Below are 23,610 nucleotides of genomic sequence, written 5' to 3'. Positions count from 1 at the left end.
CCTCTGTGCCGATGTCCAGGCCAAACACTGGTCCAGTCCCGCTCCATGCAGGAGTCTTCCTCTGTGCCGATGTCCAGGCCAGGGCCGGTGTCCAGTCCCGCTCCATGCAGGAGCCTTCCTCTGCACCGATGTCCAGGCCAGGGCCGGTGTCCAGTCCCGCTCCATGCAGGAGTCTTCCTCTGTGCCGATGTCCAGGCCAGGGCCGGTGTCCAGTCCCGCTCCATGCAGGAGTCTTCCTCTGCACCGATGTCCAGTCCAAACACTGGTCCAGTCCCGCTCCATGGCAGGAGTCTTCCTCTGCTCCGATGTCCAGGCCAGGGCCGGTGTCCAGTCCCGCTCCATGCAGGAGTCTTCCTCTGCACCGATGTCCAGGCCAGGGCCAGTGTCCAGTCCCGCTCCATGCAGGAGTCTTCCTCTGCACCGATGTCCAGGCCAGGGTCAGTGTCCAGTCCCGCTCCATGCAGGAGTCTTCCTCTGCACCGATGTCCAGGCCAGGGCCGGTGTCCAGTCCCGCTCCATGGCAGGAGCCTTCCTCTGCACCGATGTCCAGGCCAGGGCCGGTGTCCAGTCCCGCTCCATGCAGGAGTATTCCTCGGCATCTAGGACCAGTCCAGGTACAGTGTTCAGCCTGGGTCCATGGCTGGATCCGCAGGATGAGCGGGTGCTTCGGCCCGCACCAGAGCCACCACCAAAGATGGTGGATCCGTGGGATGAGCGGGTTCTTCGTCCCGCACCAGCCTCCAATGCTGGCGGATCCGCGGGATGATAGGGTTCTTCGTCCGGCACCAGAGCCGCCACCGACATTAAACACCCCCCCTAACCCTCCCTTTTGGTTTCAGGTTTTGCGGCCGGAGTCCGCACCTTTGGGGGGGTATTGTCACGTCCTGACCATAGAGAGTCCTTATTTTCTATGGTGGAGTAGATCAGGGCGGTTAGTCTAGTTTATATTTTCTATGTTGGTGTTTGGTATGATTCCCAATTGCACGTTGGTCCGAGTATGCTTCCAACGATCGTGACAGTCTCTCTCCGACAGCATCCTGAGTGATATTGCAAACCCTGTGGCTATGTCCCATAATAGGGCTCTGGTCAGAAATAGTACACTATTATACACTATTATATAAGTAATAGGGTACCATTCAGGACATGACCAATGTTTCAAGTAGTTGGGAATTATCATGGTCATTGAAGGGGGAATTATCATAGTCATTGAAGGGGAATTATCATGGTCATTGAAGGGGGTAATTATCATGGTCATTGAAGGGGGTAATTATCATGGTTATTGAAGAGGAATTATCATGGTCATTGAAGGAAACTCAGGAAAATATATTGGTTGTCCACGCCAAATCTGTAGTTGTAACCAGCTCCATAGCGATTCTCTTTTACTCTCTAACTTCACTCCAGTCAGACAGAACTTATTTACAGTGTATCTGACAATGGATACGTTCATAGATTGACCCATAGATGGATCATAGATGGATCATAGATTGGACCATAGATTGGATGTGATCATGGCCATGTATAGTCCCCGTAGTCTGTCTTTCTCTCCGTCTCGCTCTCTTTATCTCTCTCTCTGTCTCGCTCTCTTTATCTCTCTCTCTGTCTCGCTCTCTTTATCTCTCTCTCTGTCTCGCTCTCTTTATCTCTCTCTCTGTCTCGCTCTCTTTATCTCGCTCTCTATCTCTCTCTCTGTCTCGCTCTCTTTATCTCTCTCTCCGTCTCGCTCTCTTTATCTCTCTCTCTGTCTCGCTCTCTTTATCTCTCTCTCTGTCTCACTCTCTTTATCTCTCTCTCTGTCTCTCTCTCTTTATCTCTCTCTCAGTCTGTCTCGCTCTCTTTATCTCTCTCTCTGTTTCGCTCTCTTTATCTCTCTCTCTGTCTCGCTCTCTTTATCTCTCTCTCTGTCTCTCTCTCTGTCTCGCTCTCTTTATCTCTATCTCTGTCTCTCTCTTTATCTCTCTGTCTCGCTCTCTTTATCTCTATCTCTGTCTCTCTCTTTATCTCTCTGTCTCGCTCTCTTTATCTCTATCTCTGTCTCTCTCTCTTTATCCCTCTCTCTTTATCTCTCTCTTTATCTCTCTGTCTCTCTCTCCTCTCTCTATCTGTCTGTCGCTCTCTCATCTCTCTGTCGCTCTCTCTTTATCTCTTTTGTTTAAGTCAAATTTCTACATGTTTCAATGGAAAGAGATATTACCTATGGCATCGTCAACATTAGTAGCGTTGCTTTAGCAGCTGTGTGCATGGCTGCATACGTGCATGAGTACGTCTGTGGCGTACATCAGTTTCATGGGACCCCTGCGACTTCCTACAATTCTACATATTTTGCCATATGCTGAGAGAATTTTGTATTTTAAAAGTTTATTTCCTGCTATTCTACACATTTTTCAATGTGGCTGAGAAAGTGTTGTATTGTCAACGTTTATTTTCTACAATTCTATACATTTTGCCATGAGGCTGAAAGAAGCAGTTTTACAGCAAATTTTCTGTATTTCAAAACATTTCTGCCATGGCTTATGACCTGTTCATATGCTACCTGGGGGGTGGGAGGGTGCCAGTGGCGTGCGTATATGCTTGTGTGTGTGCGGTTTTGTGCGTGTGTGTGTGGTTCAGAGCCCCAAGTTGTGGTCAGGAGAGTTATGACGGGAGCAGAAAAACATAATCCATTTAATGACCTGAGGGGAAAAAATATTCAATGCGTCGTTGTAGGTTTAACCTTCACCTGGGAAATTACTTTATGACTTCTAAATGTTGGCACCAAAAACATTAAGGTCTATCGTGGTTTGACAGTAGCTTGGTAGATTTAACTACGCCCACCCATGGCTTAACCTTTTGTGTCCCAAATGGCACCCTATTCAATATATAGTACATTACTTTTAACCAGAGTCCTATTGGGGGGAATAGGGTTCCATTTGGGACGTAGACCCTTCCTCACAGTACCTTACTAACACATCAATGAGTGTTCTGACAATGCTACTCTAACTATGCTAACACACCTATGGCTCTCTTCACACTATTCACCTGTAATCACACTCACACTCACACTGACGCACTAACACACCTACAGTGTGTGTGTATGCGTGTGTGTATGCGTGTGTGCATGCATGTGTGTGTGCATGCATGCGTGTGTGTTTGTGTGTGCGTGAATGCATGTGTGTGTGTGATGCGCGTGTGTGTGTGTGTGTGTGTGTGTGTGTGTGTGTGTGTGTGCATGCATGCGTGTGTGTGTGTGTGCGTGAATGCATGTGTGTGCGTGTGTGTGAGTGAGTGATGACAGTAGAGGCTAGGTGGGGGCACTTGTGATTCTCCCTGTGACACAATGAGCTGTAAAAGCATGTGTGTTCAGGACCTGGCTCCTGGCCAACTATGCCTGGTGGTAGACGATAGGCCCTTTGATGTCTATGAACAGCACCCCTCATTCTCTCTAGCTCTCTCTCGCTCTCTTTCACTCTGTCTCTCTCTCTCTCTCTTTCACTCTGTCTCTCTCTTTCTCTCTCTCTCTCTCTCTAGCTCTCTCTCTCTTTCACTCTCTCTAGCTCTCTCTCTTTCACTCTCTCTCTCTCTCTCTCTCTCTCTCTCTCTCTCTCTCTGTCTATCCTGCAGGTTATTAAGGTGGCTTTTTTTAAAGGCCACCTGTTACAGATTAAAGGGCACCTGGGAACTGCCTCTAACTGAGTCAGAGAGAGAGAGAGAGAGAGAGAGAGAGATCATGGGCTCCTGAGTTCTTCTGCAAAAAAATGTAATTATAGTTGGATAAATGCCATGGACTTATACAGGAAACTACCATCTACATCAAAACCTTCAAACCAATTCAACATTTCTTACCTAAAACCCTGATTTTTGGACAAAATTACCTGAATGGACTATTACTACTACCAAGGACTATCGAGAAACAACTTCTAACAAACCAAAACCTGCAGAAGAAACAACCTGGAAATACCATCCAACACAAAAGTGGGTGAGTAATGTTCAGTCTGAACCTACTTTCTGAAGACAGAAAGTAAAAGACAATCATCTCTAGGTAATTGTGTTATATAAAGCTAAGTAAGTAAGTATACTGAGCTACCAAGCTGCTAGGAAAGAACAGACTGGCGGCAACTTCAATTAGCACTGAAGTGTGAAGTGAGAGGTGTGAAAACTCTTGAGCCTAACAATGGCAGCAGAGTTTCACAGCCTCTCCCACCCAAATGCAGAGACATTTGAAGCCCCCTGCGCCATGCCGTATCCCTGTGCAGATGTCATCACCGTACCCCTTGGCTATTAAAAATAACACTGTCCATGCCGTATCCCTGTGCAGATGTCATCACCCCTTGGCTATTAAAAATAACACTGTCCATGCCGTATCCCTGTGCAGATGTCATCACCCCTTGGCTATTAAAAATAACACTGTCCATGCCGTATCCCTGTGCAGATGTCATCACCCCTTGGCTATTAAAAATAACACTGTCCATGCCGTATCCCTGTGCAGATGTCATCACCGTACCCCTTGGCTATTAAAAATAACACTGTCCATGCCGTATCCCTGTGCAGATGTCATCACCGTACCCCTTGGCTATTACAAATAACACTGTCCATGCCGTATCCCTGTGCAGATGTCATCACCCTGTGCAGATGTCCCCTTGGCTATTAAAAATAACACTGTCCATGCCGTATCCCTGTGCAGATGTCATCACCCCTTGGCTATTACAAATAACACTGTCCATGCCGTATCCCTGTGCAGATCATCACCGTACCCCTTGGCTATTAAAAATAACACTGTCCATGCCGTATCCCTGTGCAGATGTCATCACCCCTTGGCTATTAAAAATAACACTGTCCATGCCGTATCCCTGTGCAGATGTCATCACCGTACCCCTTGGCTATTAAAAATAACACTGTCCATGCCGTATCCCTGTGCAGATGTCATCACCGTACCCCTTGGCTATTACAAATAACACTGTCCATGCCGTATCCCTGTGCAGATGTCATCACCCCTTGGCTATTAAAAATAACACTGTCCATGCCGTATCCCTGTGCAGATGTCATCACCCCTTGGCTATTAAAAATAACACTGTCCATGCCGTATCCCTGTGCAGATGTCATCACCCCTTGGCTATTACAAATAACACTGTCCATGCCGTATCCCTGTGCAGATGTCATCACCCCTTGGCTATTACAAATAACACTGTCCATGCCGTATCCCTGTGCAGATGTCATCACCCCTTGGCTATTACAAATAACACTGTCCATGCCGTATCCCTGTGCAGATGTCATCACCGTACCCCTTGGCTATTACAAATAACACTGTCCATGCCGTATCCCTGTGCAGATGTCATCACCGTACCCCTTGGCTATTAAAAATAACACTGTCCATGCCGTATCCCTGTGCAGATGTCATCACAGTACCCCTTGGCTATTAAAAATAACACTGTCCATGCCGTATCCCTGTGCAGATGTCATCACCGTACCCCTTGGCTATTACAAATAACACTGTCCATGCCGTATCCCTGTGCAGATGTCATCACCCCTTGGCTATTACAAATAACACTGTCCATGCCGTATCCCTGTGCAGATGTCATCACCCCTTGGCTATTAAAAATAACACTGTCCATGCCGTATCCCTGTGCAGATGTCATCACCCCTTGGCTATTAAAAATAACACTGTCCATGCCGTATCCCTGTGCAGATGTCATCACCCCTTGGCTATTACAAATAACACTGTCCATGCCGTATCCCTGTGCAGATGTCATCACCCCTTGGCTATTACAAATAACACTGTCCATGCCGTATCCCTGTGCAGATGTCATCACCCTTGGCTATTAAAAATAACACTGTCCATGCCGTATCCCTGTGCAGATGTCATCACCGTACCCCTTGGCTATTAAAAATAACACTGTCCATGCCGTATCCCTGTGCAGATGTCATCACCCCTTGGCTATTAAAAATAACACTGTCCATGCCGTATCCCTGTGCAGATGTCATCACCCCTTGGCTATTAAAAATAACACTGTCCATGCCGTATCCCTGTGCAGATGTCATCACCCCTTGGCTATTACAAATAACACTGTCCATGCCGTATCCCTGTGCAGATGTCATCACCCCTTGGCTATTAAAAATAACACTGTCCATGCCGTATCCCTGTGCAGATGTCATCACCCCTTGGCTATTACAAATAACACTGCACGGAATAAGTACCAAAAAATGCTCCTCAAGGACAATCCAGAGACTCCAGGACATTTTGAAGAGGTGTGACCAGACCCACTCAGGATGGGGCAGTCGTCACCGAGAGAGAGCGTTTCCTGCTGTGCTCTCTCTTAGATCCCATAAAAGTCCTGCTGGAACTGCATGAGGATGCCCTGCACCATTACTGTCCCAGACTTGTACACGTTGACAGAGGTTGTTTCAATGTTTGCTGGCTGCCACATAGAGGGGAACGTAAGCAACTTAATTTCCACACAGACCATCCTCTGGCATGGCACAGTGCTATAAGAACACACTACCCCTATGAGAGAGAGAGGGTATTGGCCCAGGGTGGAAACTAAATACTAGACATTGAGGAAATTGAAACAACCTCTGGTGCAGGGCATCCTCAAGCAGTTCCAGCAGGACTTATGGGATCAAAGAGAGAGCACAGCAGGAAACGCTGTCTCTCGGTGACGACTGCCCCATCCTGAGTGAGTCTGATCACGCCTCTTCAAACTGTCCTGCAGATGAGGATAGTCTCCCCTCCAGCACTGAACACACCCAAGTCCCACAACTGCACTGCTCCTCTATCATTGAGAGGGATCCATTCTCAGAGCTGGAGAGAGACATGGTGGTCCACACAATCCAGACAAAACACACCCAAACACAACGTTCCCTAACGCACAAGTGGTTATCTCCACCCTGCTACCACAAAAATATATTTACCTTGTCACCATACAGCGGGTGAACGCAAGCATTTCCCGGGACTGTGCCTCAAAACCTAATGTCTACCTGGCCCTCCACCCTGGACTTGAACACCTTTTACGACCAGGTCCACCTCTACAAGGCAACAATCCCAACTTTTTCCAGGACCCTGAAGGACGTCACCCTGAACCGCAGCCCCAGCACCTCACACAGGACCCTCACTGACCTGCAACACCCCCCCCTGAAGGACCTGCACCGAGAGAACCCACACCAAGAGGACTTACACCCAAACCACAGATTTACCAGCCACAACCCAACCTGCTGTGTGACCACATTAGACACATATTTACTACAGATTATACAGACACACAAAGCATTTGAAAACAAAATCCAACATTAATAAACTCCTATATCTGTTAGGCGAAATACTGCAGTGTGCAATCACAGCAGCAAGACATATGACCTGTTGCCATGAAACAAGGGCAACCAGTGGATACTTAAGAACTACAGTACATGGAAATCACAGGGCAGATATCATCAAATTAGAAATATTTAAATACTGTCATTCAAAAATAAACATTAGTGATATTTTTGGTACAGTTAGTAGTTTTACTCACATTCACATGACTGGCAGCTACTGTAGAATGTCAATGCCAACTCATTCAGTAGACAGAGAAGTCCCCAGTCTCTCACTGTTGACCTGTCCTCCACTACCATTACTCTACTGTACTAGACAGAGAAGTCCCCAGTCTCTCACTGTTGACTGTTGTCCTCCACTACCATTACTCTACTATAGTAGACAGAGATGTCTCCAGTCTCTCACTGTTGACTGTTGACTTGTCCTCCACTACCATTACTCTACTGTAGTAGACAGAGAAGTCTCCAGTCCCCAGTCTCCCACTGTTGACTGTTGTCCTCCACTACCATTACTCTACTGTAGTAGACAGAGAAGTCTCCAGTCTCTCACTGTTGACTGTTGTCCTCCACTACCATTACTCTACTGTAGTAGACAGAGAAGTCTCCAGTCTCTCACTGTTGACTTGTCCTCCACTACCATTACTCTACTGTAGTAGACAGAGAAGTCCCCAGTCTCTCACTGTTGACTTGTCCTCCACTACCATTACTCTACTGTAGTAGACAGAGAAGTCTCCAGTCTCTCACTGTTGACTTGTCCTCCACTACCATTACTCTACTGTAGTAGACAGAGAAGTCCCCAGTCTCTCACTGTTGACTTGTCCTCCACTACCATTACTCTACTGTAGTAGACAGAGAAGTCTCCAGTCTCCAGTCTCTCACTGTTGACTTGTCCTCCACTACCATTACTCTACTGTAGTAGACAGAGAAGTCTCCAGTCTCTCACGGTTGACTGTTGACTGTTGTCCTCCACTACCATTACTCTACTGTAGTAGACAGAGAAGTCTCCAGTCTCTCACTGTTGACTTGTCCTCCACTACCATTACTCTACTGTAGTAGACAGAGAAGTCCCCAGTCTCTCACTGTTGACTTGTCCTCCACTACCATTACTCTACTGTAGTAGACAGAGAAGTCCCTAGTCCCCAGTCTCTCTCTGTTGACTGTTGTCCTCCACTACCATTACTCTACTGTTGTAGACAGAGAAGTCCCTAGTCCCCAGTCTTTCACTGTTGACTCATCAAAAGTTTTCCCCCAAATGCTTCCATCTTTTATTCATAGCTTTTTGAAGAAAGAAAAATCTAGTTTCACACTGACTGACTCACACTGACAGCCCTGTAAGTACAATTTGTTTCAGGAATTTGAAGCAAATATCATGCGAGTCTGCATCTGCATGGTTTAGATGGAAAAGTGAATGACACAGAGAGAGGTGTTGACATTCCGCTAATCTAAAGGTTGGACGTGTTATGTTAATGCAGTCAACGCAGGAGGGGACTCACATCCTTGTTTACGTTCTCATAGTGCGCTGGCACATTGACAAACCAAAATCAAAGGCATAACCTCATACACACACGGATTTCACTCACAGACACACGTGCACGTGAACACACATGCACTCCCTCCCAAACTCACACACACATAATCTCACTCTTCCACACACACATAATCTCACTCTCTCATGCACACATAGTCTCACTCTCGCACACACACATAATCTCACTCTTCCACACACGCATAATCTCACTCTCCCACGCACACATAATCTCACTCTCCCACACACACAGAATCTCACTCTCCCACACACACAGGCATGCAGATACACATTCCAGAGGTTGTATGGAATGTGGGACAGAATGGTTGGCCCAGTCCTATCCCTATATCACATCCCTGTCTAGTCCTGGCAGTCTCCTGACTGTGTAATTATGTTAAACCCATTTTCTCCCCACAGTCACCTGGCACTACCTTGTCATGTCTGCACCTTTATGTAATGTGTTCCTAATGTTTCCATTTTTTATCTCCCTTCCAGACCACTATATCCAATACTTTCTCCAAGGCCTTACCTCCACATTCACCTCCATCCAAACCCTTTCCCCATATTCCTCTGTGTGTGTGTTCATGTTCCTCTGTGTGTGTGTCCATGTTCCTCTGTGTGGGTTCAGGTTCCTCTGTGTGTGTGTCCATGTTCCTCTGTGTGTGTTCATGTTCCTCTGTGTGTGTTCATGTTCCTCTGTGTGTGTGTTCATGTTCCTCTGTGTGTGTGTCCATGTTCCTCTGTGTGGGTTCAGGTTCCTCTGTGTGTGTGTCCATGTTCCTCTGTGTGTGTTCATGTTCCTCTGTGTGTGTTCATGTTCCTCTGTGTGTGTTCATCTTCCTCTGTGTGTGTTCATGTTCCTCTGTGTGTGTTCATCTTCCTCTGTGTGTGTTCATGTTCCTCTGTGTGTGTTCATGTTCCTCTGTGTGTGTGTTCATGTTCCTCTGTGTGTGTTCATCTTCCTCTGTGTGTGTTCATGTTCCTCTGTGTGTGTGTTCATGTTCCTCTGTGTGTGTGTTCATGTTCCTCTGTGTGTGTTCATCTTCCTCTGTGTGTGTTCATATTCCTCTGTGTGTGTGTCCATGTTCCTCTGTGTGTGTTCAGGTTCCTCTGTGTGTGTGTCCATGTTCCTCTGTGTGTGTTCATCTTCCTCTGTGTGTGTTCATCTTCCTCTGTGTGTGTTCATGTTCCTCTGTGTGTGTTCATCTTCCTCTGTGTGTGTTCATCTTCCTCTGTGTGTGTCCATGTTCCTCTGTGTGTGTGTTCATGTTCCTCTGTGTGTGTGTCCATCTTCCTCTGTGTGTGTTCATCTTCCTCTGTGTGTGTTCATGTTCCTCTGTGTGTGTGTTCATGTTCCTCTGTGTGTGTGTCCATGTTCCTCTGTGTGTGTTCATGTTCCTCTGTGTGTGTTCATGTTCCTCTGTGTGTGTGTCCATGTTCCTCTGTGTGTGTTCAGGTTCCTCTGTGTGTGTGTCCATGTTCCTCTGTGTGTGTCCATGTTCCTCTGTGTGTGTTCATCTTCCTCTGTGTGTGTTCATCTTCCTCTGTGTGTGTTCATGTTCCTCTGTGTGTGTGTCCATGTTCCTCTGTGTGTGTCCATGTTCCTCTGTGTGTGTCCATGTTCCTCTGTGTGTGTTCATGTTCCTCTGTGTGTGTTCATGTTCCTCTGTGTGTGTTCAGGTTCCTCTGTGTGTGTGTTCATGTTCCTCTGTGTGTGTTCATGTTCCTCTGTGTGTGTTCATGTTCCTCTGTGTGTGTTCAGGTTCCTCTGTGTGTGTGTTCAGGTTCCTCTCTGTGTGTGTTCATGTTCCTCTCTGTGTGTGTTCAGGTTCCTCTGTGTGTGTTCAGGTTCCTCTGTGTGTGTTAATGTTCCTCTTTGTGTGTGTCCATGTTCCTCTTTGTGTGTCCATCATCTTCATTTCCTCATTGCATTCTGACCGATACTCCATGGTGGCAGCAGAAATCCTAAACCAGCCAGTCCTTCAGAAAACATCCTCATTACAGTCCTTCATTTTATAAGTTTGTGTGTGTATGTGTGTGTGTGTGTGTGTGTGTGTGTGTGTGTGTGTGTGTGTGTGTGTGTGTGTGTGTGTGTGTGTGTGTGTGTGTGTGTGTGTGTGTTTGTTTGTTTGCAGTGTCAGCCCTGTGAGAAGCCAGTCATCCATTCAAACCAGCAAACCACTCCTGGTTTAAAAATGGACCTCTTGGAAATATCTGTCATGCTTGTTTTGGCATGATGACATTGTTTTAGGTGATGTTTTCCATCTCAAGGCAGAGAACTGGTTTGGTCTGATCTTTATGGTTCAACCCTCAGACTCTCAACATGCCCACCAAGTATTTGACGCCTTACAGTAACAGCATACAGGAATACCCGTGTAGTGAGCCATTGAGTTAGGTGTGGTTAGAGGGGGTGTATTGGTCAGGATGGCATCTACTTGGTGAAATAGGGCATGGTTCAGTTCCAGCATTTTTGATGCTAGGTTTGTATAGAATGCTATGGAGCACCCTTAACTTGTCAAAGTTATGACAGCATAATTGCTGTCACTGTAAAATGTGCAAACTACCATCAAATCGTTCTGCCTGTGTCTAATCTTCAATGTCTTAGCATGTAGAGGAAATGTGGGTGTTCAACTATGCAAAGGTTACAGCAGTTTTTCTGTTCAGTGAAGTACTGCAGCTACAGAGTAAAGAAATAACTACACCGTCACTACCTCATTTCACAACATGCTGCATTACATTGACACAGTGCTCTCTCTCCTTCTCTCTCTCTCTCCCTCTCTCCTTCTCTCTCTCTCTCTCTCAATCCCAAGGAGCAGTGCAGTCATGACTTATCCATGTGTAATTACTGTTAAAGAACTATGTTTGCAGTGGTACTGTGTGTTATTTTGTCAGTCATTGCATGATAGCACATGAGAAGTGAAGTGCCTTTGAGCACATTCTCTCACAACAGAGAGATTCTTTGCCTCTTTGAAGGCTGGAGTGGAGGGTTTAGGTTTATATTGCTCTCCCAGCTAGTCTCTGTTAGAATGATTCAACCGTTCTTTCACACAATACGGCACAGCTCGCCCACCCCCTGCCTACCACCGCACAGACACACACACACAGACACACACACACCAGAAGGCCCACAGAGAGCTAAGGCAGACACACACGGCTGAGAGATAAATAGGCTTTTTTTCTACCCGTTGCTTGGTTGGGAGCAGCGGTCGTTTGAGTTGAGAGCAGGCCTGTATGTGGGAATGAAGACTGTTGGAATTTGTGTGGGTGCCAGGGGAAGCATGCCCGCCCACGGCCGTCCAGGACGGCCCGAAGCCACAGGAACCACCAGCAGGCCTGCTCCTTCCCTTCATCCCCAGCCTCTCCACCTCCTCCCTCCCTCTTCTCACACACGGTAAAAAAAAAACATGTAGGCCCAAACTTAGTTCCAACCTGAGAAAACATATGCAAAAATGTAGACCCAAACTTAGTTCCAACCTGAGAAAACATATGCACAAATGTAGGCCCAAACTTAGTTCCAACCTGAGAAAACATATGCACAAATGTAGGCCCAAACTTAGTTCCAACCTGAGAAAACATATGCAAAAATGTAGGCCCAAACTTAGTTCCATCCTGAGAAAACATATGCACAAATGTAGGCCCAAACTTAGTTCCAACCTGAGAAAACATATGCACAAATGTAGGCCCAAACTTAGTTCCATCCTGAGAAAACATATGCACAAATGTAGGCCCAAACTTAGTTCCATCCTGAGAAAACATATGCACAAATGTAGGCCCAAACTTAGTTCCATCCTGAGAAAACATATGCACAAATGTAGGCCCAAACTTAGTTCCATCCTGAGAAAACATATGCACAAATGTAGGCCCAAACTTAGTTCCATCCTGAGAAAACATATGCACAAATGTAGGCCCAAACTTAGTTCCAACCTGAGAAAACATATGCACAAATGTAGGCACAAACTTAGTTCCATCCTGAGAAAACATATGCACAAATGTAGGCCCAAACTTAGTTCCATCCTGAGAAAACATATGCACAAATGTAGGCCCAAACTTAGTTCCAACCTGAGAAAACATATGCACAAATGTAGGCCCAAACTTAGTTCCAACCTGAGAAAACATATGCACAAATGTAGGCCCAAACTTAGTTCCAACCTGAGAAAACATATGCACAAATGTAGGCCCAAACTTAGTTCTAACCTGAGAAAACATATGCACAAATGTAGGCCCAAACTTAGTTCCAACCTGAGAAAACATATGCACAAATGTAGGCCCAAACTTAGTTCCATCCTGAGAAAACATATGCACAAATGTAGGCCCAAACTTAGTTCCAACCTGAGAAAACATATGCACAAATGTAGGCCCAAACTTAGTTCTAACCTGAGAAAACATATGCACAAATGTAGGCCCAAACTTAGTTCCAACCTGAGAAAACATATGCACAAATGTAGACCCAAACTTAGTTCCATCCTGAGAAAACATATGCACAAATGTAGGCCCAAACTTAGTTCTAACCTGAGAAAACATATGCACAAATGTAGGCCCAAACTTAGTTCCAACCTGAGAAAACATATGCAAAAATGTAGGCCCAAACTTAGTTCCATCCTGAGAAAACATATGCACAAATGTAGACCCAAACTTAGTTCCAACCTGAGAAAACATATGCACAAATGTAGGCCCAAACTTAGTTCCAACCTGAGAAAACATATGCACAAATGTAGGCCCAAACTTAGTTCTAACCTGAGAAAACATATGCACAAATGTAGGCCCAAACTTAGTTCTAACCTGAGAAAACATATGCACAAATGTAGGCCCAAACTTAGTTCCATCCTGAGAAAACATATGCACAAATGTAGGCCCAAACTTAGTTCCAACCTGAGAAAACATATGCACAAATGTAGGCCCAAACTTAGTTCCATCCTGAGAAAACATATGCACAAATGTAGGCCCAAACTTAGTTCTAACCTGAGAAAACATATGCACAAATGTAGGCCCAAACTTAGTTCCAACCTGAGAAAACATATGCACAAATGTAGGCCCAAACTTAGTTCCAACCTGAGAAAACATATGCACAAATGTAGGCCCAAACTTAGTTCTAACCTGAGAAAACATATGCACAAATGTAGGCCCAAACTTAGTTCTAACCTGAGAAAACATATGCACAAATGTAGGCCCAAACTTAGTTCCAACCTGAGAAAACATATGCACAAATGTAGGCCCAAACTTAGTTCCAACCTGAGAAAACATATGCAAAAATGTAGGCCCAAACTTAGTTCCAACCTGAGAAAACATATGCAAAAATGTAGTCAACTTAAAATTATGCATTTGCTCACATTGTCTCATATGTTTATTCAACTAGAAACTATCAGTGCATCTTATCTAAAACAAAAATGGCTGCAGAACAACTTACACACACACTGCTTTTTCAACTTACATATTTGACACACTATACATGATTACATTGTGCATTTTCATTTATACAGTAATTGACATTTCCTCACCTAGGATTTGAACTCTCAACCTCCTGGTTCATAGTATTCCAATCGTCCAATTGACACTTCAAAGTAAATATCAGCTCTGTTAAAAATACACTCAAGAAAACTATTTGATTTCTCATAGTGATTAAGGAGTACCATTAAAACAGAGTAATATGTCCCACCAACATTAGACAACTATACAGAAAAAGTCAATCAAATAATTGATGAGAGAATAGCCAGATGAACTGATAATTGTCACAGACATGGTGGCATTGCAGGAAGATTGAAATGCTGTGAACCAAGAGGTTGTGAGTTTGAATCCCAGGTGAGGACATGTTGAATAATAATGATGGTATAAATGAACATGCACAATGTAATTATGTGTAAAATACTCTATGTAAGTTGAAAACATTGGAGTTAAGTTTGGGACAACACATTATTTTTTTCTGGTAGAGTAGAAAACAATCCTGTGGAACCAGTTACTCAACAATAGTTATTTTTTTACAGTGCAGACTTAACGCTGCTGGGCCTTGAGCATGCCTTCCTCCCATGTGCTGCTGAAACAGTCCTCTGTACTCTCTTGTCTGCTCCGCTAGTATCTATTTATCCTGCGACTGGTCACTATTACTCCTGCTTAGATGTATCATTTACAACTAGTATATCACCATCAGTATTTATATATTCCTGCTACCAGTCATTTCCATCCTTCTTTACATGTACATCCGCCTATCATGCCTGCACCAACACGCTGACACTCTAACACCCTCACACACACACACTCACCACCACACACATACCCCCACACACCACTTATGCTGCTGCCATACTGTTTACTATTATTATTATTATTTCTCCTGCTACCAGTCACTTTCTCCGAATCCTCCTTCTTCATGTCCATATCTACAGTTGAAGTCGGAAGTTTACATACACTTAGGTTGGAGTCATTAAAACTCGTTTTTCAACCACTCCACACATTTCTTGTTAACAAACTCGTTTTGGCAAGTCGGTTAGGACATCTACTTTGTGCATGACAAGTAATTCTTCCAACAATTGTTAACAGACAGATTATTTCACTTATAATTCACTGTATCACAATTCCAGTGGGTCAGAAGTTTACATACACTAAGTATGGCTTTAGATGCTTCTGATAGGCTAATTGACATCATTTGAGTCAATTGGAGGTGTACCTGTGGATGTATTTCAAGGCCTACCTTTGCTTGACATCATGGGAAAATCCAAATAAATAAGCCAAGACCTCAGAAAACAAATTGTAGACTTCCACGAGTCTGATTCATCCTTGGGAGCAATTTCCAAATGCCTGAAGGTACCACGTTCATCTGTACAAACAATAGTACGCAAGTATAAACACCATGGGACCATGCAGCTGTCATACTGCTCAGGAAGGAGATGCGTTCTGTCTCCTAGAGATGAACGTACTTTGGTGCGAAAAGTGCAAATCAATCCCAGAACAACAGCAAAATACCTTGTGAAGATGCTGGAGGAAACCGGTACAAAAGTATCTATATCCACAGTAAAATTAGTCCTATATCGACATAACCGGAAGAAGCCACTGCTCCAAAACCACCATAAAAAAGACAGACTGCGGTTTGCAACTGCCCATGGGAACAAAGATGATACTTTTTGGAGAAATGTCCTCTGGTCTGATGAAACAAAAATATAACTGTTTGGCCATAATGATCATCGTTATGTTTAGAGGAAAAATGGGGAGGCTTGCAAGCCGAAGAACACCATCCCAACCGTGAAGCACGGGGGTGGCATGTTGTGGGGGTGCTTTGCTGCAGGAGGGACTGGTGCACTTCACAAAATAGATGGCATCATGAGGGGGGAAAAGTATGTGGATATATTGAAGCAACATCTCAAGACATCAGTCAGGAAGTTAAAGCTTAGTCGCAAATGGGTCTTCCAAATGGACAATGACCCCAAGCATACTTCAAAGTTGTGGCAAAATGGCTTAAGGACAACAAAGTCAACGTATTGGAGAGCCATCACAAAGCCCTGACCTCAATCTATAGAAAATATGCAGGCAGAACTGAAAAAGCATGTGCTTTAAACCATTCTCTCTACTATTATTCTGACATTTAACATTCTTAAAATAAGTGTGATCCTAACTGATCTAAGACAGGGACATTTTTACTAGGATTACATGTCAGGAATTGTGAAAAACTGAGTTTTAATGTATTTGGCTAAAGTGCATGTAAACTTCCGACTTTTACATTTTTTGAGTTACTACATGATTCTATATGTGTTATTTCATAGTTTTGATGTCTTCACTATAATTCTACAAAGTAGAACACAGAGAGTAGGAATGTGTCATTTTGTGTTGAGGGGATGGATACAGCACGAAGGCTGCTTGTCACACCGCCACAGCACCCATGGATTTATGAAGGACAAATTAGAATTGACGAAGTTGAACTGGGGATCTTTAAAAAAACAACGAATTTATCTGATTCATTGAACACAGTTTGTTACTTCATGTTCAGTTATATTGACATGTGCTCTTCTTCTCCCAGACCTTTGTTTCAAGGAAACTCAGATGTTGATCAGCTGGGCAAGATTTTAGAGTAAGTACCATGTTGTAGGTCATATTTACAGCATTAACATTGTTATTGTTATGATGATGACGGTAATGATGACGATGATGATAATGATGATGATCCTTCAGTGTGGTCGGGGTTCCCTCGGTGGAGGACTGGCCCCAGGAAGTAGCCCTACCACAGAGTGCCTTCTCCCCACGACCCCCTCAGCCAATCGGAGAACTTGTCCCTGACATGGATGAGCTGGGGAAATCCCTTTTACTCGTGAGTATCAGACACACACACACACACACACACTCAAAATACAGTACATACTGTTTCAAATGGATTTGTCTGAAAGGAATGAAACTCACACTTTTCTTTTTGTAAAGGAAAATGTTATAATAATAATATTTGTTTTCTCCATGCAGCAATTCCTGGTTTTTAATCCCTCCAGAAGGATATCAGCATTTGCTGCTCTGACCCACCCCTACTTCCAGAGTGTGGATAGTGACACTAAGAGTGTGTACGCCCAGCCCATCGGCAGCAACAAGCCCACCCTGGAGGAGAGAGCTGCCTGACAGCCCCCTGGCCCAGGACTGGACTGGCCTGACAGAGAGGGAGAGAAAGAGAGGGATGGACACAAAGACTGAGAAAGAGAGCAATAAACAGACATTTGATTCCAAAAGGCAACCGTGCTGTCTTCTACAATTTACCAATTTGAATGCTGCTTTTTAGGATACTTTTATATAAAAATGTTTAAACAATGCAAGGACCCCTGAAGCTGAGATGTACTGCCACCAGGAGAGAACCTCTGGATGTCCAGGAGCTGCTGCCTCTTGTCTCTCCTTCCTTAGCCTGAGAAGAGGCTCCTCGGTGGGGGAACACCAAGCACCAAGGGTAGGTCGGCATGGACCGCACCTGGAGCTCACCTTCACAACAACCGAGAGAGATGACACACGCACACACACATTTTAATCCAATGCAGGATGCCTGCCTCGTGCTACTTCTGGTCCAAACAAACACATGTGTTTTGATATCACCGCCACCTACAGGTTGTCCTGTGTTACTGCAGGCCAGAGCAGGATTTCTGATGGGCTTCATCTTATAAGACTTTGACTGGTGCGAACAGGAAAGACTGAAAATGTCACTTTGAGTTCCTCTTATGGCATCCGTACTTCAGTGTCATAAAGTGTAATGAAATCTGATTGACTCCATTTGAGACTCTATGTATGACCTGATGCACAGGACATAGTAAAGTGACTGTTGAATGACAATAAGGTCGACCTAAGCACTATTCAACGCAATTACATTTGGCATAAAAGCATGATTCTGTATTTCCTAACTTAATTTTAAAGTTATTGACAGTTGATGTCTTATTTTCTATTTTGTCTTAATTTTATTGGACTTTAACAACATGTGGGGATTTAAATGTAAATCTCTGGTAAGATCTAGAAAGAATACAAGGTAATATCCAAGGGAGGAAAGGTTTGACAATGTGAGGCATGTAGAATGGTATAGAGCTAGATACTGCACTAATACTGTCAGTAGTCGTGAATGCTGGTTTAACTTGCATATCCAGCACATTGGCATGTGTAGCAGGATAGTAGTAAGGTCAGTGCGGGTGTGGGTCAATGAAATGTTCTTCGTTGGGAGATTTTTTTAGAGAGAAAAGGCAGGCTGATACGTCGGATTCAGAGGAGGTTCAACATTGTACCTGCTTCATTTAGACTGAGTCTGTAAGGGTTACATAGAAACATATAGGGGTTCATGTTGAAACACACAGCTGTTCTGTGTTAAGAATGGTTGTTTTAATACCCTACGTATTATGCTCACCTTGATTCAATATGACTAGCTAGAGTGCTTTCAGAGTTGCTCCCTCTGTGGGATTAGAACTAGTCAAGGAAAATAGTTTGTTTGTAAAACTTCTTACTGCACAGCAATACATCTAGACCATAACTTTCCCTCTGGTATATCTAGTGCTGCTAGCACACAAATACACTCAGGATCTTATTAGAAATCAAATCAGAAATCATTCTGACACACTTTGCACATTCATGATTAGACTGCATCAACTGTTTCATTGGATGATGTTAATAGTCAACTGTTTCATTGGATGATGTTAATGGCTCAACTGTTTCATTGGATGATGTTGATTGATCAACTGTCTCATTGGATGATGTTAATTGATCAACTATTTCATTGGATGATGTTAATGGATCAACTGTCTCATTGGATGATGTTAATGGATCAACTGTCTCATTGGATGATGTTAATGGATCAACTGTTTCATTGGATGATGTTAATGGCTCAACTGTTTCATTGGATGATGTTAATTGAACGACTGTTTCATTGGATGATGTTAATGGATCAACTGTCTCATTGGATGATGTTAATTGATCAACTGTTTCATTGGATGATGTTAATGGCTCAACTGTTTCATTGGATGATGTTAATGGATCAATGATGTTAATTGATCAACTGTTTCATTGGATGATGTTAATGGCTCAACTGTTTCATTGGATGATGTTTAATGGGTCAACTGTCTCATTGGATGATGTTAATTGATCAACTGTCTCATTGGATAATGTTAATTGATCAACTGTTTCATTGGATGGTGTTAATGGATGAACTGTCTCATTGGATGATGTTAATTGATCAACTGTCTCATTGGATGATGTTAATTGATCAACTGTCTCATTGGATGATGTTAATTGATCAACTGTCTCATTGGATGATGTTAATTGATCGACTGTCTCATTGGATGATGTTAATGGATCAACTGTTTCATTGAATGATGTTAATGCTACAACATGATTGTGCTTCTATAATCATATTACAGAATTCCTGACCATGTGAGTCCAACTGCACGTTTGCTATGATACAGTATGTTTGATATCTTACTTGTTTTTCAGTGTCGGGGCGCATATGGTTTAATCTAATACATGATCAAAATAAAAAAACACATGAAAGAATTTTGGACTGAGCTCCCCTCTCCATGTAGATGTAGAGTTGTTTTGCCCTCATCTCTGTCCTGTCAGATGATTCATGCCATTGATGGATACATTGCAGACTTCATATTACAACTCTCTAGAAATAGGGATTGTCAAGCTTTCTTGGTATCGGTCAGTTCAACATCAACTGCCCTAATAAGTAGACTGTCATCATTGTAGTCTACATTATATAAACTTGAAGCGATCAATGTATGTTTTTATTTGGTTTCAGAGGTTTATTGGTCATTTGTAACTTAAAACATGGGAAAGGAATACTTTTGTCTATGTAATATAAAATAATAAAAGTATACTTTTTTACAGCCACCTACATGGGGTCTGCCATAGATTTCCTATAATTGCAGAAATGCACCTATGATAGATCTTTATTGCAAATACCCTTTAGCCAATGAACAGTACTGAAACATTTAGTATTTTAGCACATTTTCTAAGCTCCAAGGATGAAAGTAAAGGCCACAAATGTATTTGAAATGTCCACATGTGACATGGTAACTTCATTTAAAATGATGATATGGAGGTAATGGGCATTATGTCCACATGTGACATGGTAACTTCATTTAAAATGATGATATGGAGGTAATGGGCATTATGTCCACATGTGACATGGTAACTTCATTTAAAATGATGATATGGAGGTAATGGGCATTATGTCCACATGTGACATGGTAACTTCATTTAAAATGATGATATGGAGGTAATGGGCATTATGTCCACATGTGACATGGTAACTTCATTTAAAATGATGATATGGAGGTAATGGGCATTATGTCCACATGTGACATGGTAACTTCATTTAAAATGATGATATGGAGGTAATGGGCATTATGTCCACATGTGACATGGTAACTTCATTTAAAATGATGATATGGAGGTAATGGGCATTATGTCCACATGTGACATGGTAACTTCATTTAAAATGATGATATGGAGGTAATGGGCATTATGTCCACATGTGACATGGTAACTTCATTTAAAATGATGATATGGAGGTAATGGGCATTATGTCCACATGTGACATGGTAACTTCATTTAAAATGATGATATGGAGGTAATGGGCATTATGTCCACATGTGACATGGTAACTTCATTTAAAATGATGATATGGAGGTAATGGGCATTATGTCCACATGTGACATGGTAACTTCATTTAAAATGATGATATGGAGGTAATGGGCATTATGTTTACATGAATAAATGCCCTCAGTGGTGATTGCTTCATGTTGCACCATTTGAATAAAAAATATGCTTTGTATATGTGAGCGTTCTTATTTGGGATTCATGCAAATAACAACATAATATTGTGATTAATATTGAATTGGGTTGTATTAAGCTGTGGAATGTATGGATATTTTGTTGTGGTATTTAAATGTTAACAGGTGAAGCTGTGAAAAATGCTTAAAAAGCACATTTTCCTGTGATAGTTTCTGATGTAAAATCTGTAAAGAATGTGTATGTTTCTATTTTACATTCTGGTTACTGGTCCAACGCTCTAACCACTAGGCTACGCTGCCGTGTATCAAGAATGGTCCACCACCCAAAGGACATCCTGCCAACTTGACACAACTGTGGGAAGCATTGGAGTCAACATGGACCAGCATCCCTGTGGAATGCTTTCGACACCTTGTAGAGTCCATGCCCCGAGGGCAAAGGGGGGTGCAACTCAATATTCTGAAAGTGTTTCTAATGTTTTCGTGTGTATAGACAGTATGGACAGTATATGAATAGAAAAGGTGTGTACAGTAGTTATATAGGATGAGCCTTGACTGGAATACAGTATATACATATGAAGTGTGCAAAACAGGATGTAAACATATTAAAGTGACCAGTGTTCCATGTCTACAGTTGAAGTCGGAGGTTTACATACATCTTAGCCAAATACATTTAAACTCAGATTTTAGCCTAATTCCTGACATTTAATCCTAGTAAAAATTCCCTGTCTTAGGTCAGTTAGGATCACCACTTTATTTTAAGAATGTGAAATGTCAGAATAATAGTAGAGAGAATTATTTATTTCCGCTTTTATTTCTTTCATCATATTCCCAGTGGGTCAAGTTTACATGCACTCAATTAGTATTTGGTAGCATGGCCTTTAAATTGTTTAAATTGGGGCAAACATTTTGGGTAGCCTTCCACAAGCATCCCACAATAAATTGGGTGAATTTTGGCCCATTCCTCCTGACAGAGCTGGTGTAACTGAGTCAGGTTTGTAGGCCTCCTTGCTCGCACATGCTTTTTCAGTTCTGCCCGCAAATTTTCTATAGGATTGAGGTCAGGGCTTTGTGATGGCCACTCCAATACGTTGACTTTGTTGTCCTTACGCCATTTTGCCACAACTTTGGAAGAATGCTTGGGGTCATTGTCTATTTGGAAGACTCATTTGCGACCAAGCTTTAACTTCCTGACTGATGTCTTGAGATGTTGCTTCAATATATCCACATACTTTTCCTCCCTCATGATGCCATCTATTTTGTGAAGTGCACCAGTCCCCCCTGCAGCAAAGCACCCCCACAACATGATGCTGCCACCCCCGTGCTTCACGGTTGGGATGGTGTTCTTCTGCTTGCAAGCCTCACCCTTTTTCCTCTAAACATAACAATGGTCATTATGGCCAAACAGTTATATTTTTGTTTCATCAGACCAGAGGACATTTCTCCAAAAAGTACAATCTTTGTCCCCATGTGCAGTTGCAAACTGTAGTCCAGCTTTTTTATGGCAATTTTGGAGCAGTGGCTTCTTCCTTGCTGAGCGGCCTTTCATGTTATGTCAACATAGGATTTGTTTTACTGTGGGTATAGATACTTTTGTACCTGTTTCCTCCAACATCTTCACACGGCCCTTTGCTATTGTTCTGGGATTGATTTGCACTTTTCGTATCAAAGTACGTTCATCTGTAGGAGACAGGACGCATCTCCTTCCTGAGCGGTATGAAGGTTGCATCCTCCCATGGTGTTTATACTTGCATACTATTGTTTGTACAGATGAATGTGGTACCTTCAGGCATTTGGAAATTGCTCCCAAGGATGAACCAGACTTGTGAAGGTCTGCAAAATTATTTCTGAGGTCTTGCTGATTTATTTGGATTTTCCCATGATGTCAATCAAAGATGCACTGAGTTTGAAGGTAGACCTTGAAATAAATCCACAGGTACACCTCCAATTGACTCAAATTATGTCAATTACCCTATCAGAAGCTTCTAAATACATAATTTTTATTTATTTTTTCAAGCTGTTTAAAGGCACAGTCAACTTAGTGCATGTGAACTTATGACCCATTAAAATGGTGATACAGTGAATTATAAGTGAAACAATCTGTAAACAATTGTTGGAAAAATTACTTGTGTCATGCAAAAAGTAGATGTCCTAACCGACTTGTCAAAACTATGGATGGAGGCCAGCTAGTGGTGACTGTTTCACACTCTGATGACCTGGAGATAGAAACTGTGTTTCAGTCTCTCTGTCCTAGCTTTGATGCACCTGTACTGTCTACACCTTCTAGATGGTAGAAGGGTCAACAGGCCGTGGCTCGGTGGCTGGGGTTTTTGATTATATTCTTGGCCTTCCTTTGAAACCAGGTGCTGTAGATGTCCTGGAGGGCAGGCAATGTGACCCCGGTGATGCATTGGGCTGACCATACCACTCTCAGTTGCCGTACCAGGCAGAGATACAGCCCGACAGAATGCTCTCGATGGTGCATCTGTAGAAGTTTGTGAGGGTCTTAGGGGCCAAACCAAATTTATTTAGCCTCCTGAGGATGAAGACGCACTGCTGTCAGTGTGGAGTGATCATTTCAGG

The 23,610-nt window shown here is 43.2% G+C and overlaps 1 protein-coding gene across 1 annotated transcript in view; it reads left to right on the top strand.

Moving 5' to 3' along the window:
- The window catches only part of LOC135551790 (cyclin-dependent kinase 6-like), an 88,078-nt gene extending 68,295 nt beyond the window's left edge, over positions 1-19,783 (top strand). Inside the window, exons 6-8 of the mRNA XM_064983016.1 lie at positions 16,806-16,856; positions 16,958-17,093; positions 17,240-19,783. Of these exons, the coding sequence (XP_064839088.1) occupies positions 16,806-16,856; positions 16,958-17,093; positions 17,240-17,389 (337 nt within the window). The 3' untranslated portion in view covers positions 17,390-19,783. The remainder of the gene's footprint in view (positions 1-16,805; positions 16,857-16,957; positions 17,094-17,239) is intronic.
- The last annotated feature ends 3,827 nt before the right edge of the window (positions 19,784-23,610 follow it).

The sequence above is a fragment of the Oncorhynchus masou genome, chromosome 13, assembly GCF_036934945.1.
Source record: "Oncorhynchus masou masou isolate Uvic2021 chromosome 13, UVic_Omas_1.1, whole genome shotgun sequence".
NCBI classification, from domain to species: Eukaryota; Metazoa; Chordata; class Actinopteri; order Salmoniformes; family Salmonidae; genus Oncorhynchus; species Oncorhynchus masou.
Note: the sequence above shows the minus strand (reverse complement) of the source record. Positions and strands in the feature narration are given on the sequence as shown.